This window comes from Meleagris gallopavo, chromosome 1 (genome assembly GCF_905368555.1).
Source record: "Meleagris gallopavo chromosome 1, MGAL_WU_HG_1.1, whole genome shotgun sequence".
Lineage (NCBI taxonomy): Eukaryota > Metazoa > Chordata > Aves > Galliformes > Phasianidae > Meleagris > Meleagris gallopavo.
Window position 1 is genome coordinate 152,143,321 of NC_139404.1, and position 18,196 is coordinate 152,161,516.

Below are 18,196 nucleotides of genomic sequence, written 5' to 3' on the forward strand. Positions count from 1 at the left end.
GGAAGACAGCATTGTCAGTCCTATTTCCAAATGAACTGCAGTTTTAATTTACAGGTAAGAAACAGCTGTTTTTCATTACTTTGTGCAGTAACATTATCATGGGCCATCAGGAAGCTAGGAAACAGTCAACTGTGCCTGATGAAGTTGATTCCAACCTTCTAGCTCAGCTTCAAGAAACAAAACTCAGCCTAAGCTGAAAATCAGGTTGGGTTCTGCAGTGCATAAGGAGTTAAGAGCACAAGTGGTAGAGGAAGCTCGGAAATACTGCTGAGGATGAGGGCTGGCACTTCATGAATGAAATGTTCTGGCAAGCTCAACTTTAGTTCTAGCAGATGCTGACCTGCTAATTCACTTGCTAGGCTGAGATGTTCAGCAGTTAGGCAGCAAACCATCTTCCTTCTCAAATGAAATGTTCTCACTACAACATTAGTTTACATGTGGGTCAGAGGTATGAGCAAGCAGGAGGCCCAGCAGTTCCTCCTGGCATGGCCACACAACTGAGACACACTGCCTGCAAGAGCTAAGAGAGGGTCTTCTCACAGCCTTCACTCACAGATGTTCCCACTGACATGAATGCTGGTTATGGCCCTAAGTGATGTGTATTTGGTGAGATCCTGAGTGAATGGCTATTTTCCAGGACATTTTGAGCAGTGAAAACATTTTGGAGCTGCATACCAAGCAGGAGGGACTGTACTCTGAGGCCTAAGAAGCAGAAACCAGTCTGGGCATCCTAACAATAAAGGGTCTTTTTTTTTTTTTTTTTTTTTTTTTTAATGCATTTAAATTCTGACTTTCATCTTCCAGGTAGGAAGGTGAACACCGAGTCTCTAATGAGGCTTCATTAATTTCATTTCAGTCTGTGTCAGAGGAGATGAAGTCTGGTGGACAGATGCTTAATCACAGAGCCTAGGAAAAAGCTGGACCCACCTCTGCCACATTCAAAGCATCCTTCAGGACTGACACCCTGAATGAACATTAGCATGCTAAATAAGCTTTGTCAAGCCATTCCCTCCTTGCCAGTTAGTCCTTGCTCATTAGTTTAGATGGGCTGTGAAACTAGCAGGGTGTGACATCAACACACTCAGTTCCGCATTCGAAGACACAAGCTTAGGTAGAGCAAAAAATAGCACGCATATTTGTCAGTCACCGACCCACAGAGTACCTGCTGTGGTTTCCCATCTAGGGGCTTTCTTTCCCTCCTTTTTTAATGGATGCGGTAAGCATCCCTAGTGAGGATAACAGCATTTCTTCCATTAAATGTAATAGGAATTTTACATCAATTTCAACAGGAAAAGATGAGAACAAAGAAAAACATTCATTTTCCTGAGTCTGTTCAAGTGAACCATTCTAGTTTACATTTGGTACATAGTGGCAAAAAGCCAAAGCAAATGAATTCCTTATTATGCACTGACCACAAGTATAATTTTGAAAACTTAAATTACCAAAAAACACACCAACAACCACAGCCAAACAGAACAGGTAAGTCCGAAACACAGTCACCACTATCTTTATTAATAATTACTTATTTTTCAAGAACACATCTTGAATTCCTCTGTTAAAATACAGTTTCATAGATAAGAAAGGGATTTAAGCCAAACCTCCAACTTTCGAAAAGTTTCTTAAAAAGTATTTTCTCTTGGATAGATTTCATGCTCGGGAGTGACACTCCCCTTGTGATTAGCTTCTCAGAGGAATAGACTTAGGGTCAGTTCTTAACTGGTTCCTTTGCAAATCAACACTTCTGTCTTTTGATTATATCTTCCTCCGAGATTTGTCTTCTGGGTGTGAAGCACACCCAGCCTTATCTGAGCCTTGACTCTTGACTTCAGTTCCTACCCTGGGGCCTTCAGTAATGAGAAGGACTGCCAGCACCCTGTTCTCTTGCATTTACCACTTGCAAGTTCTTTTTCTCACTAAAAGCTATTCTGAAGTCTGACAGAACCTACAGAAAGGCAGGCAAGTGGGAGTAGAGGTTCTTTTTGATATCCTAATTAGTCATGTTAAAAAAAAACAGATAATGAGTTACATTTTCCCTACTAAAAGAAACTCTTCTATTGAATCTTCATGCTGTCAGATTCTAGGACAGAGTGTAAGGCTGCTGATCCATGCTGATGGATGAAGTAGGTAGCTTCCACTTGTGTTTGCAAAGGTCTGATGTCTTTCTGTCAGTACTGTGGTAGAAGCTGGGTCAGAATTCTATGTATTCACAGAAAGTAAAATTGCCAAGGGAAGACTTGTATATGTGAATGAAATATTTCACCGAGATCTCGAAAATTAATTTCTGAGAGCCAAGTCTCACAGAAAGAACACTGACTTAGAACTGCTCCACAGGGACCATGAGTAATTTGGCACAGGAGAAAACTTGCACATGTTGTGCATGTAAAATATCACACTGCAACACATTATAAAATGACATAACTGTCCTATATCCCTCTGGCAGGAGCTGAGTGTTTTGACACTTGATCATCTCCTGAGGTCTCTTCCAACCTGAATTATTCTGATTCTTCCTTCAATGTCACTCACACTTGAACATTTTCATAGCAGATGGACTTCCTAGGATATGCAGTTGCAGCTAAGTAACATATTCTTTTTCTTGCATCCTCAAAGCAAGATTGTGAGGCTTAAATGAGCATAGCTGAACCGTACGTTCAGATCAGTAGTCCTTTTGTTATTTTTATGCAGGAGGTTAAATATTTTACTGAATTCAGTAATGAACTCTAAAACAATTCAATCATATCTTATTAGACATAACTGCAAACCATAACTTTTAGTTGTGAAGAGGGATAAAATGTGTTCTTGCTTTGTCAAGTGTCCTAGGAAGAATGTGAATACAGTAATGTTTACTTCTACTTTCTGTGACTAAAAGGCTCTGAGCAACATGATCTAGCTGCACATGTCCCTGTTCATTGCAGGGGAGCTGGACTACTATCCTTGAAGGTCCCTTCCAGCTCAAACGGATTCTATGATTTCTCTAAATCAGGTATTTGGGTCGTGTAAGCAAGACTTCGGAGCCCTTTCCATTTATTAACTGCAATATGGTTCACTCCCGCTAGGTGCTGCCCTTCCTCTACGGTTTGAGAAGGAAGTTTTACACTTCCTGCTCGAGGGCATCTGAACCAGATTACCGCTGTGGCTGTTGTACCCACACTGCAAAAACCAGGCTCGTTCTTCATCCCAGCATGGTGCCGCTGGCAGCCGTGATGGAAACCTTCTTTTAAGCACTGACTCAACAAAAGCACCCACCCAAAAAAGAACAATAACAGTCTAAACTCAAAAATGCCAAAAGAAAACCGGATCCCACCGTTAGGACAGAAGGCATCCAAAGCACAACTAGTCCCAGTTGACAGCTAACAGCAAATGCTGTGAGTGCCTTATCTGAAGCAACTCATTCTCAGAATTGTCATGGTACCAACAGAGTTAAGGAAATTCGCATTTCCCATCATAAAGCGTAGCGTGTCCACCAGATCTCAAAAGCTCCCTTTACCAGGGTCATATGTCTGCCACGGTGCTCTGTGGCACCCCTGAATGTTACATGTACCAGTACCTCATAGAGTCTTCCACACAAAACGAGAATAAAACACAGAGGTTATGGCTGCGTTATGCAACCTAGTGACTGACAAGCACATGAAAATAGTTGATACATTCATCCATTTTAATACTCCTGGATGAAGTCCAGTTCTCCTCGTTGGAGATAAATATAGCCAAGTATAAAGAGATGGGAAATGGAGAAAAAACTATTTTAAAATTTGGTGAAATTAGAAAAGAAACAAGTGTTGGATGTTACAGTAACGACAGCCTTGCAGCCAGGCAAAACATCCTTGCTTGCATAAAGCCACAGGAGATGCCCAGAGAGGACAGCAGATCTGAGAAGTAGTTGCTTCAAAACTGGTATTTCAGTGCTGGGTTCATCCTTCAGCCCAAAGAATGACAGCTATCTCAGAGACAACCGTGGCAGCCTGGGACTCCTGGGCAACCTGACCTGCTGGGTGGCAACCCTGCCCATGGCCGGGGGATGGAACTGGATCGGCTTTGAGGTTCCATCCAACTCAAGCCATTCTGTGATTCTATGATTTTATGGTCAGCTTGCTTAATTAACAGATGAATCCTATGGACCATCCTATTTTTTACACAGAAGCATCTGCAAGACGTGCTGCTGGCATATACAGAATCTTTCACTGCAAATTGTGCAGTGAATAATTGCCCTCACGACCATCACATGATCTTATCTCCTGGGTGCACAGGCTGATCACAGTGCTTTCAGCAGAGCCCACATGAGGGAAGCTGAGTTTAAAATATGCATCTGGGGGAGGCTCCTGAAGCGGCTTCCTACTAAGGATGGCCGGGACCAGGGTGATGCTGGGGGGAAACATCACATGAAGGAACTGAGGCAAAAGTAACCCCATGAACCTGCTACCAGCAAACCACAGTGTGATATTTTCATGTGTTTTAGTCTAGTGAGTTGACTCTAAAATAGCATAAGACAAAACAAAGATTCCCTCTAGGCTAGTGGGTAAGTGACTTTTTTTTTTTTTGTCTGTAGTAATACAAAAGTATTCAAATGGATAGTAAACCAAGCTCTTTCAAGCTTCTTGTACTTCCCCTGATCTTTACTACAGTTTTAACCCCAATCCCACTCCTCTCTCAAAAAAGAATAAAAAATAAAAACGAAGAATGGACCAAGTTACAGCACATCAGCAAAATACCAGTTTAACCTACTGCGCCATTTTGCTCCCACAAATGAAAACACATGGTGGTCTGTGTGCTGGCAGCCTGTTTTTCCATTTGGAAAATCCAGTGTTCTCTGCTGCCTTATCCTTAGTCCTTTCCAACTGAACTCTTGAGGTTTCTGAGTGACTCAAGCTCACCCCATGCCCTGCCTCACCTCCCTGTTCTTGTCATCCACTCCCTCTGCAAAACTCTTATTTCTCAACTCCCTCCTTTCTTCCTCTTCTCTGTGGCAAACTTACCTCGCTTTTTGAGAACTAGCTTGCCTTTCCTTCCTCCTCCATTTCTCCATTTTTAAAGTAATTTTAACGCTGTCTCTGCATCTCTGCACCATCTGATTTCTCGTTCAGTGAATTTGTTTGTAGCACAACAGACCGGAAAGTGCTCCTTGGAAAGCACTCTCTCCTGTCCCTCCAGCTGCTCTTGGACAAGTGGGCACGAGTGGACACCCCAGGCAGAGAAACCGAATATACCACAGCGGCAGCTCAATGCTGTCGCTCGTAAAGAGAAAGGTGGATGAAATTCAAGCAAAGCCCTGAAGAATAATTTAAATGCTCCCTGTCGCTACATTCTAAATAGGCGCTTATGTTTCCTAACATACCCAGTAACTCCCAATCAAACCTCAGCTGTAAGGCCACTCGGTGACACCCGTGCCCCCCCGGACACACACAAGGATGCCACGGTAGGGTCCCCGCACAGCCGCTCCCGGTGCTACGTTCCTCACGAACAACGGCCGAGAGCGGAACGAGCGGAACCGCGCTCTCGCCGCCTCCGCAGCGCCCGGCGCACGGCCCCAGGGAGAGGCAGGGCAGGGCAGGACGGGGCGGGGGCCGGGGACCCTGCGTCAGTGCCGAGCCGCAGCCGTCCCCTCCCCGCGCGCTCGGCTCTGCCTCCCGCCGGCCTCCCCCGCCTCCCGCCGGCTGCGGCCGCGTACATAAACGCGGCCCCGACACTGCCGGGGCGCTCCGCTCTTAGCCCGACGAAGGCGCCCGGTCTGTAGTGCGGCCGCCCGGCTCCACGCACCGACGGGGCGGGGGCTCCGGCGGGCAGCGGCCCCGCGGCACCTGCCGGCGGCAGCAGAAGGAGGAGGAGGAAGAAGGCGGCGTCTCCCCGCCCGCGGCGGACTCCCTCGGCATGGCCCTGGCGGACAGCGCCCGCGGGTTACCCAACGGCGGTGGCGTGTCGCCGGCGGCGGGGAGCGGGGCGACGGCGGCGGGCGGCTGGTCGGCCTTCCCCGAGATCGTGGAGCTGAACGTGGGCGGGCAGGTGTACGTGACGCGGCGCTGCACCGTGGTCTCGGTGCGGGACTCGCTGCTCTGGCGCATGTTTTCGCAGCAGCAGCCCAGCGAATTGCCCCGGGACAGCAAGGGCCGTTTCTTCCTCGACCGCGACGGCTTCCTCTTCCGCTACATCCTGGACTACCTGCGGGACCTGCAGCTGGTGCTGCCCGAGCACTTCCCCGAGCGCAGCCGTCTGCAGCGCGAAGCCGAGTACTTCCAGCTGCCCGACCTGGCGCGTCGCCTGGCGCAGGCTCGCGCCGCCACCGCCGCCGCCCGCCCCGCCGCGCTGCACCGCGACGGCTCGCTGTGCGCCGACGAACCGCCGTTGCTCGGCTGCTTGGAGGCAGAGCCCGCGGAAGGAGGCGCCGCGGTGGCGTCCGCGCCGTCGCCCACCGCCAGCCGCAGCCCCTCGGGCGGGCCGCTGCTGACGCCCTCGCAGTCGCTGGACGGGGCGGGCGGGCGGCGCTCCGGCTACATCACCATCGGCTACCGCGGCTCCTACACCATCGGGCGGGAGGCGCAGGCCGACGCCAAGTTCCGACGGGTGGCGCGCATCACCGTGTGCGGCAAGACAGCGCTGGCCAAGGAGGTCTTCGGGGAAACGCTGAACGAGAGCCGCGACCCCGACCGCCCCCCCGAGCGCTACACCGCCCGCTACTACCTCAAGTTCAACTTCCTCGAGCAAGCCTTCGACCGCCTCTCCGAGGCCGGCTTCCGCATGGCCGCCTGCTCCTCCACCGGCACCTGCGCCTTCGGCCCCGAGCAGGGCGGTCCCGCCGACGACAAGATCTGGACCAGCTACACCGAGTACGTCTTCTGCCGGGACTGAGCCCCGCCCGGCGGCGCGGGGCTGCGCGGCCCTCGCACCCGCGGGTCTCCCCCGCCGGCCCCCGCCTCGCCTTACCGCAGAACGCAGCCCCGAGGGCGGGAGACGCCGTGCTGCAGTCCGCTTTGGCTGCCGCGGCGTGGCCCGGCTGCCCTGCCCCCCCTCCCCATGCCCCCCGGTAGCTGTGTTGGGAGCGGGGAGGGATGAGGTCACGGGTGTGGATAAACATCCTAGCCAGGAAGGCGAGTGTGTGCCCAACCCCTGCTTCTCCACGCAGTGCCGTCAGGTTGGGGTGTAGGGGCCAAAGAACTCTTTTCCAGTTGCTTTTCAGTGATTTCTGTTGAACTAGTAGGTGTCTTCTCCCATCCCCATACAAAGACTGAGATTTTACCTCTGAGCAGGTTATGGCAGTCCGTTTTCTGGCCCCTCCCATGAAGGCGATGCCAACCTGTGAAGGACAGTCATGTGGCGGTGATGGCTGCCTGTCACGCTGGCATTGCTGCTTGTACTTAACCTGTAGAGATGAATAATTTTGCAGGAAACGAGCGTCTTTGTGACCAGATCAATCTGTGTCCCTCCGCCCTCCCTCAGTCTCTAAACTTCCCAGGCTGTGGAGCTGTGCTGAGGCCTGTGAAGCAGGAGAGCAAGGCTGCAGTGGAGCACTGTTCTTGGGATAACCAACCATTGAACTGTAGTGTCTGCAGAATCAAGGGGCAGCCTTTGGGAACTTAAAATGCAGTTGCGTAAAACTTAAAAGTTACATAGTAACTTTCATGGGTGGCATGAAGTAATTCTCTTGAAGTCTGCAATATGCATAGAAAATACAGTGCATATTTCCTTAGCATCCTCCAAATGACCGGGGTGGGGTAACAGCCGGGCTGCCATGGTGAAGGTGGGGCCTGCTTCCTGTCATAGTGAAATTGTGTGTGTATGTTGAATGGAAGCAGATGGATTTTTTAATGTAATCAAGAGTACTTGCTTATTACTTTGAGTTTTGTCATTTTAGTGGTGTAAAATTTTGAAGCCAATGGAACTGATGCTGAAGCTACATTTTTAAGAAACAGTTTCTTGTTTTTTATGTCAGTATTACCTGGGAAGTGACTGCTGAGAGTTAAGAACCTCTCCTGCCACACAGCTCATTCTTAGAAAGGATTAAGCCCCATCCTTATGAGAGCTAGGGCGGTGACAGTATTCTTCAGGAGAAACTGCCCTTTAAGGAAGTAAAGTTTTGTAGTGTTCATGCTATTTGGTAGTCTCTCTTGTAGAAGACAGCCACAGCTTGCTTTGCAACATCCAGCCCGAGAGCGGTTTGCACAGTAGGGAAAGTCAAGTAGTTCTTTCCAATAAATTCCTGAAGGTTTGAGTACAAAAGCACTTTAACACCTGATTTTGAAGCCTGTGTTGTCTGTTCAGATGGTGACAGAAAAATATCTTAAATGTAGTGTTGAAAGAATTCAACATTTAAAGCCTGAAGTTGCATTTTTTTAAACTATTGATTAACAAATTGATCATTCTAACCCCAAATTTAGAAATACTGCTAGCACTTGTGTCTAACCAAAGAATAGTAAGGTTTTATTTTTAAAACCTTAGTTCCTTTGAAAAGAGCTATAGCCACTTACGTACTGAGTTCCAGCGCTCAGTCTCCATGTGCATCACTTGGTCATTCACTAAGTACATCTGCAGTTGCGTAAAACTGAAAATAACTTCCATAGCCATGAGTTTTTTAATTGGCAAGATTGTTTATCAGTGTGACTAAAGTGATGATGCACATGCGAAAGCTCTGAATATTGTCCAGCTGTAGATAGATGTATAATGGAGTATTTTTAAGTGGAGAGTAATGTCCGTGTCTTGTTAGATGAGCAATAAGTTAGAGTGAGAGGCCAATACACCTGAAGACAGATTGAAACCTGTTTGTCCTATGCCTTACTCTGAGATAATTTCTTTATACTGCAAGTGAAAGGAGCTTGATCACAGCTACTAGGTCTGTACAATGTCATTCTCAAGAATAATGACTGTCTTTTTCTAGTTTCTGTTAAGTAACTCTGAAGTATGTTTTTTTAAAATTTTGTATAAAATTTCAGTAAAAGTGTTCGGATTCGCTTTAGATAGCTTTCTTTTTTTTAAGAATCTGGTAGCTTATGAAATCCATCATAGAAGCTATAAATAGGGGCAGTTTTGAATTGAACTTGTGATTTAGTATATATATATATACACACTATATAAACATTTTACACGAATCATTTAGTTTTTTAATCACTTTAGTGCTACAAAATTTCATATCTAGCTGAGCAGTTACATATTACGCTGTGTACATAATATGGTAATGTTTTATTGATTTCTTATACCTGTTTCTATGGCAGAAAACTGAATACGAATATCAGCATCAGTGTAGAACTGAAATTGATTACATATTTGCTTGAATGTGAATCATATCTTAACTTCCAGGTGGTTGAATGCATCTCTCTAACAAAGAATGCATGTAGTTTGATCAGTGCTGAGCCCAGTTGAGTGCTGGCCCAGTTGATGGCAGATGACCCAGGAACTCTCAGAATTTTAAGTAAAAGTTGATATAATAAAAATGTAAATAGATCATTTAAAAAAAAAATCTTTGTGTTTGTGCTAAAAACTCTTTTAAGTGTGATTAGTATTAGATAATGAAGCTGTTCATTTTATATTTAAAATCTTGGTTTGAAATGACAGTGCCACAAATTCAACAATCATTTGATGGCTTGCTGCAGAAAACTGTATTTCTTAAAAGTTAATTGGCAATTTCAGTCAAATTTTCAAAAGGTAAAATGCCTCAGTTTGGATGCTCTCCTGTGCTGAGCACTCAGAGAGTGAATGGACACAATAGCTCCTCTAACCCATTATTCTTCAGCAGGACAACATCTAAAGGCACACTGCTAGAGCCCCACACATGGTTTGCAGCTGTTCATTGTAGATTTACTTAGAGATAAACGCAGTAGCGTTTACAAGAGCTGTTAAACTCAGTAGTAATTAGAATTTAAGGTTTTCAGTGATGCATATTGTGAAGGGTGACTGCGGATGTTTGATAGGATGTTTATATTTTTATACATGTAGATAACAAACCACTTGCTCATTCTTATTTTCACATGTATAGCATTGAAAATAAAGATCCTCCTAGGAAAATGTTGCATACCAAATTAAATTGTTCTTTAAATATTAACTTGATTGTGTGATTCATGCTGTCCTTTTTATTCTGGTAAAGATGTTGTTGGCTTTGCACTCTGTTCACAGTGTCATAACCATTCAACAAATACTTGTAGCTAATAAATAAAACAGGAATATTGAACCAAGAATGGGGATTTCTAGTAACAGCCGTAGCACGATAAACAGAAATGTATAATGCTCAGACAGAGCATTTTAAGTGTCAAAGAGAATTTTTGTGGTACTAGTCAGTATAAATCCATCCTCAGGGAACCATAGTGAATAAATAGTTTAATTTGAAAAGCACAAAATGTTAATGTAAAATGCCCATGTTTTTTAAGAAACTAATTAAACTTAATTAAGTGTAATTAACTTGGATATAATAATCATTTGATGAAGGAAGCTTTAATACTCAAGGAAAGATCTGAGAGAAATGCACTTGGAAACAGCTATGGAATAGAAGGGTGATGGTGTTGGCTACCCTGTGAACTCCACTAAACTGTTACAAACCCAGTGTAGCGTGCTGTGGTCAGATTCATTGCAGGTTAGTAATGCCAGTCAAAACCACTTGTGTGAAGCATCTGTATTTAATGGAGCTTTTCTTGGGTAGAATGGTTACAATGCAATGGAATTAACTGAAGGCCCCTAGCACACGAAAGACAACTCCTGAACCGGTCCAGAGGAAAGCCACTAAGATCAGAGGGCTGGAGCACCTCCTATGAAAAAAGGTTTAGAGAACTGGGCATATTTAGCTTGTAGAAGAGAAGACTCCAGGGAGACTTCATTGCAGCCTTCCAGTACTTGAAGGGAGCCTATAAACAGGAGGGGGAACGGCTGTTTACAAGGGTGGATAGTGATAGGATGAAGGGGAATGGTTTTAAACTGAGACAGGGGAGGTTTAGGTTAGATATTAGGAGGAAGTTTTTCACATGGAGGGTGGTGATGCACTGGATCAGGTTGTCCAAGGAGGTTGTGGATGCCCCATCCCTGGAGGCATTCAAGGCCAAGCTGGATGTAGCTCTGGGAACATCTAGTGGTTGGCAACCCTGCACACAGCAGAGGGGTTGAAACTAGGTGATCTTTTTGATCCTTTTCAACCCAGGCCATTCTATGGTTCTGTGATTCTATGAAGGAAGTTTGATCAAGTCATCTGATGACTTGATAGTATTTGAGAACTTTGTTGTCACATAATAGTACAAGAAAGGAGGTTGTTTCATTATTTAACAGAACTTCGTGCCTGTCTTTCTACAAAGTTAGTTCTCATTTCATTTGCGTCACCACTTCAAATATTTAGCCACACTACTTTTATTTTACTTCTATGGGTAAAAGATGATGCCTTCTTTGATATCTGCTATACTGAGGGTTATGGCTAAATTCTATCTTTCTCCCTCAGTGAACAAGTGCATTTTTCCCTTTCCTCTATCTAGCCATCAGTATTTATGGATTTTGTAAGAATGCAACATCTGTGAGGTTTCTTAGTTCTTTCAATTTTCTTTAAAATTACCCATGAGCTCAGAAGTTATTAAGGAGGGCAGATGTTCAACCAAACAGACAATGTGTGAGCCTTTTTCCATTGGGAAAATAGGCTAACAACAAATTATTATAATTAATGCTTGGCACTGTCTATATTAAATCTTTTGTCAAAGGGAGACACAGTAGTTCAAGTGTAGATTGAGGAGGTGAAAGTCCGTGCTTACTTTTGTGACACTGGCCAGTCAACCAAATGAAGGGGTGCATTAGAACAGCTTAGAACTTTATCCATCCTCTAGATTTCTGCAGTGCTTTCAAGTGTGCTTCTGACAGCTGTGAGTCTTGTTAGAACAGCCTTTCCTGGCTGGCTGTCTGGAACCCATCTGTTGGTACCTTCACTGGAGACAATTTGTTATGAACACAGAGCTCTTAGGGCTCCCACTGCCCTTTTGGTGTGCAGAGAAGGATCACAGTGTACAGCGAAATGTTTTGCAAAGCCTGGATTTTGACTTGGTTCTTTTATTCTGAGAAATCTTCAGTGTATTTGTTAAAGAAAGAAAAAAAAGAAGAAACGCTTTATTTATTTAAAAAGCACTGGCATTTAGCTTCACAAACCTGATTGCTAATTTTGTTTTTCATAAAGCTGAGCTGCATGTGCTTTTCCCTTTGCAGTGAACTGTGCTTTATGTAAGGCTTTGCTGGTAAACAAAACTCTTGTTTATGATTGCTGAAGTACTAATGCGACCATTGCAGCAGTCTGTCAGAAATACGCAGCCTGACTGCTGAGACAGTCCAAACAGTCAGTCAAATTACATTTCTTCCCTGTTTCACTCTCTGCTGTGTTGAAACTGGAATAAATTAAGCTCTGTTAAACATTTCTTGCTCCCAAGAGTTATTTAGCACATAGTATTGAATATTCGGTACCTCCATCAAAGCTGCTAGCAACAGTGAGTCAGGTTTCTAACACAGATCTATGTCTTTGCCAGGAATAAGAGATGGGAAATATCCTTGAACAAAGCACTTGCAGCCTCGTGGCATTTTTAAGAAGTTTCCTGATATCACAAGGAGCTCAAGACATTTGTATGTAGTCCAAACAATACATTTACTTTGATAAAGAGCATTTGATCTATTCTTTTCCTTGGTAATTTTGAGGTGAAGCCACAAAATAGTTTGTTGTGGAGCAGACTGAGACTTGATTTGAAAAACTAAAGGAAAAGCCACTTGCTCCAGTCCTCTCCTTGTGCAAACTCATTCCAAAGGGAGTGGGAACGCAGTGCTGCTGTGATGAGAATCACCTTTCCTTTCCTTTATTTGGTTGACTGGCCAGTGTCACAAAAGTAAACATGGACATTCACCTCCTCAATCTACACTTGGACTACTGTGTCTCCCTTTGACAAAAGATTTAATATAGACAGTGCCAAGCATTAATTATAGTAATTTGTTGGTTAACCTATTTTCCCTAAAGAAATAGGCTCACACATTGTCTGTTTGGTTGAACATCTGCCCTCCTTAATAACTTCTGAGCTCATGGGTAACTTCAAAGAAAATTGAAAGAACTAAGAAAGAATCAGAGCTAACTGCAGCAACCCACCATGCTGCACCTCAGTTGGGACTGTTTTTCAGTTAGTGACTAAAATTCAGGGTCACAATAGCAATTAATAATCAGTCCTTTAGCAGGGCATATCATCATAACTACATTGACTTCCCTAAACTTGGATGTAGTTTGGTTTTGACTTAGATTTTCCAAATAGCATGGTGACAGTCTCTCCTCTCATAATACAGCAATGTTTGTGAATATTAGGAACATAGTGGTTTTTCCTTTAAAAGGGCAGAAACTCTTCCAGGAATGTGAATCTTTTTTTTTTTTTTTTTCCTTTATTTATTTTAGAAAGGGATCCCAATTACGGAATTGATTCAACCCCTCCAAAATCTGTAGCGTTTTACAAGCACTCCTAATTTCCATCACCTTGTAAAACCCCAATATCTTCATAGGGCTGGGAGCTTGAGAAGTCATCCTTTCAGAAAGCTGCACAGAGATGGTTTTGTGGTCCCTGTGCTGGCATGGCCCTGCTATTTGGCACCTAGACTGGTTAAAGGGCACATTGGTATTCTGGTAAGCTCTGTGCAGACCAGCCGCCACAACTTGGCACTTCTCCTCTGTTAAAATTCTGCACCACATATTTCTGGGGTTTGCTATCAAGGTCGGTACATTATCAGATGTTTCAGGGTATGTTTGGAACATGGGAAAAATTTAGCAGTTTAGAGTAGGCTAATAGCTTATCTGCTGTGGTGATAAATGGATGATAAAGACACTGAGTTAAAAATAGCTTTACAGTTGCTTAAAATTTTGTGATCTGAATAACCCATGAAATGCACTGTATTAACTATAATAAGACTGTATGAATGCTCCTTTTCTTTTGTAGGTGAGAAAAATAGCTTTATTAGGAAAACTGCTTTGCTGGAACCACTGGCATGTTTATCCATTTGGGCTGTTTTCTACCATGCTAAAGACTGGTGACACTCAAATAACTGGGCCAAACAGTCACATTTCCTTAGAAGTGGTAGAGGAAGAGTATAAGTATACAAATGCACTAATATTTTGTTTGTAAAGGAAAATTTTACAGCTTGTTTCAAGAATAAAAATTGGAGGAATTTCAAACCATTATCTCCTAGGGTTTGAAGGCAGAAGGAAACATTCAGATCATCTTGTCTGCTTTTTGATATAGCACACACTGCAGAACTTTCCTAAAGAAAGTCTAGAGTCTTTAAATCAGTGACAATGCTGAGACTGCCATCTGATCTTAGGCAAGACAGTGCTGGTGGAAAAGAAGAGACCACAGTTCTTGAGAAATTGTTCTACTCTGTGCATTGTAGAGTCACAGAATCTTTGGAGTTGGAAGGGACTTTTAAAGATCATCTGATCCAACTCTCCTGCAATGAACAGGAATATCTACAGTTCCATCAGGTTTCTCAGAGCCCAGTCCAGCCTGACCTTGAATGTCTCCAGGGACAGGACATCCACCACCTCTCTGGGAAATCTGTTCCAGTGCCGTTATTGTAAAAAATGTCTTCATTATATCCAGTCTAAATCTCCCCTTTTAGTTTGAAAGCATTTCCCCTTGTCCTATTGCCACAGACCCTGCTGAAGAGTCTGTCACCTTCTTTCTTGTAGCCCCCCTTTAGATACTGAAAGGCTGCTCTCAAGTCTTCCTGGAGCCTTCTTTTTTCTTTGAGGCTGAACAGCCCCAGATCTTTCAGCCTAAACTCATAACAGAGGTGTTCCATCCCTGAGATCGTTTCTGTGGCCCTCCTCTGGACGTATTCCAGCAGATTTATGTCTCTCCTGTACCAAGGACTCTGCATATGAACACAGATCTCCAGGTGAGGCCTCACCAGCTCAGAGCAAAGGGACAGGATCACCTCCCTTGACCTGCTGACACTGGGTGCAGCCCAGTGTACATTTGGCTTTCTGGGCTGTGAGGGCACATTCACTCAGAGGGTGGTGACACATTGGAATAGGTTGCCCAGAGAGGTTGTGGATGCCCCATCCTTGGAGGCATTCAAGGCCAGGCTGGATGTGGCTTCGGGCAGCCTGGTCTAGTGGTTGGTGACCCTGCACTTAGCAGGGGGGTTGAAACTAGATGATCTTTTTGGTCTTTTTCAACCCAGGCCATTCTATGCTTCTATGATTGCTGACATATGTCCAAAGAACCATCCACCAGTGCCCTCAAGTTATTTTTGGCATGGCTATGACCAATAATATCACTAACTTTGGTAGAAAGGTCTATCATATCTCCTCTACTGACACTATGAGACTGGAGATATTTTATGCTGTAGATGGGTATGTATGGAAACAGCAACTTTCTGTGATCTAAATATGGGTTTTTACTGTCCTGTCTTTTCCTTTGGTTCTCAGGCAAATGTCCCTATAAGCAGTTTTCATGTGGCCGTCTGGTCTGTTTCAGGATCTTGTGCAACTGAAAACCTTAAACAAGCAAATAGAAAAGGGCAGATTAATTTTTTAACCAAGGCAGCTCTGTGAACTAGGTCTCAGCGTAGTAAACTGCTAGAGCCAGAAAAACTGGTCTGATGGCCAACTTCTTCTGTCTGTCCATAGGAGGGTTGGTTTTTAGTCCTTTAGAAATTTCATATCTCTTCCCAAATTACCTGATTTGCCTCTCTTCAATTACAAACAGATGATGGGTTTTTCCAGTCCTTTGGAAATTTCTGAGGGCTCTTAGAATTTCTGAGAGGTCTGTGTCAAGCTCATAACAACATCAGCTATAAATTGTAAGACCTGATTAAAAAAACGAGTTGCTCATCTTTTTTGATTAGTGTCAGAAGGGAAGTTGTTCATTTTTTTCCATAGAAAAAAATATTTATATTTTTCCTGAACTAAGAAACCTCTAATTTCCATCTAATAATGAACCAGTATGATTTTTCATTGTTCCTAATAAACGTATAATTTTGTTCTTGTGTATGCTGACTACTACTTTCTTCTTGTTATTTTTTTCTTCTCTTATTGAGTTTACCCAATACAATTAGCATAGCATTTGGAATTTATGGCTTTTGATTTATACAGACTGGGACAGCTTTCTCTTTCTCCATTACAACTTATATTTAAGACATTTTAATAGCAGCTGTCTGGATCCTGAAACCATGACATGGGATGTACTGGATATCTGTAATTCCTGTTATCTCAATAAAACACTGTTTTTTTTTCGGATGTATTTGAAAACTTGTACTTGAAATATATTTTCTCTGTTTAAGATTTTACATTTACATTCATTTGCTATAACTTGAAATTTAAAAATGCAAATCTGCACTATTTTAAAAAGTTTGTTTATTGTTGTGCTGTTAGTGGAAATTTATCATTCATCCACTAGTAAATAATGATTAGTAATCTCAGTCTCTATATAATTATATAACTAGAGAGAAAGCATTTGACAATCTTTTTCATTTTCCTAGAGGAGAAAATTTGGCTGACAAGCCAAGTTATGACCATCCACTGAGATTTTTATTACTTCTTAGTATTCGTAATATTTTACTCAAGTAATCTTGCAGGAAACTTTAGGAAACAGAAAAGGATTGCAAACTTAAAAACTTACTCAGCTTTTTAAGGGAACGATGTTCAAATTTGCCCTGCTTCGTGAATGTAAGATCAGAGGAATTGTAGAAGTGTTGTCCTTGAGGCTGTGTTTGAAGTTTCACCAGACTTATTAAGAGAGAGAAAGCTTTGATTTTCCAAGTCACCATTTCATTTTCTAAACCAAAGTTATGTGGGGCGATGACTCTACAGCAGCAACCTTCTGTCCTGATGCTCATCTCACATATCTGAAAGCACTACACTTAGCTTTACCTGAAGCCATTTCTAGCTGGGTATTTTTATCACATGCCAACTCACCATCCTTTTATAATGTATCCCCAAAGTTGGAAAATGTTACATAATATAAATGATAATTTTCATAATTATTTTCATAGCCAGAAGCCTCTTTAATCAAGGATACAGACTTGCAGAAGGCCACATGTAAATATTGGTGTTGCTGTTGTTACCTTTAAAACTTAAAGGAGTTAATTTTTTTGAAGGTTTACAAAATGTATTAACAGGAAGCTATCACCATAGGAGTATGATACAAGTTCAGGACTCAGTACCATAATGTTACTTTGTGTTCTGACAATTTGAGCTCAACTTAGAATATTGTTTTGAACATCCAAGGAATGTCTGCGAGGTATACCAGAAGGGTATTTTCTCAGGTCTTTGCTAGCAGTGTTTTGACACATCTAAAAGTTGCTGATTTGTTATATTCAGTTATGTATGTCTTTGCCTGTACCCTCTGTTTAGAGTCACCTGTAAAAATTGCTTGGGTGCTAATATGAGGCATGCAGCTCACTATACATGGCTCTTACTCATGGCTTCCACTCCATGAACTAGTGGAAACTGGGATCAATGTAGAAATTCAGTGTTGGTAAAAGCATGATGCCAAGGGTGACTTTGTGGAGGGTTCTTAGGGTTAGGGTAGTATGGTTAGGTTGCAGTTGGACTTGATAATCTTTAAAGTCTTTTCCAACTTGAGCAATTATATGATTCTCTGATTAAGAGAAGGCTCTACTGTCGTTTTTAAACACAGTTTTGGCTATAATTCCTTCAATATAAGCAGTAGTGTTGTCCTCACAACTTTTCCCCTGATACTTTCCTAAATGCTTTGATTTTCCTCCACATTTTTGATTGCAAGATTAGACTAGAGAAAATGAAAGGAAGAAATGCTGCTTTAAATTAACATCCTTAGAGAATGTGAGATTACTTTTAAGCTTAATTTCTATAGCAGCAATGAGAATAAAAGAGTCCCTGACTGATATCAGAAAGTCATTGGCTTTATAACAGAATATCGAGTTCTGGATAACTTCATTTAAGTTAAGCAAGAAAGTCGTCCTAAGGTCAGAGTGACTCTCTTCTCTTATTTCTTTGGCTGCCCACATTTACTAAATCCTTTAAGCTGTGAAGGTAATAAAAGCAATAGCAATATTCACATGCTGCCCTTTGCACTTGCCTAACACCAAAGGTTTTCCCCAGAGTGAAGTAGCTATCATGCAGACTTTGCACACAGAAACAGGCCAAACACAGGACAATTGTTCCAAATTTATAAAATCCTCCACCCCCCCCAACATTTTTAGAAGACTCTGTGTCCCCATGAAACTCTGGTGTTTTCTTTGTGACACATTTCCTCAT

At 43.1% G+C, this 18,196-nt stretch overlaps 1 protein-coding gene across 1 annotated transcript; it reads left to right on the forward strand.

Moving 5' to 3' along the window:
• The first annotated feature begins 5,563 nt into the window (after nt 1–5,563).
• On the forward strand, nt 5,564–10,018 carry KCTD12 (potassium channel tetramerization domain containing 12). The gene has a single exon (XM_085215715.1). It carries the CDS (start codon nt 5,860–5,862, stop codon nt 6,832–6,834), a length of 975 nt encoding a protein of 324 aa, XP_085071841.1. The 5' UTR covers nt 5,564–5,859; the 3' UTR covers nt 6,835–10,018.
• Nucleotides 10,019–18,196: the final 8,178 nt, after the last annotated feature.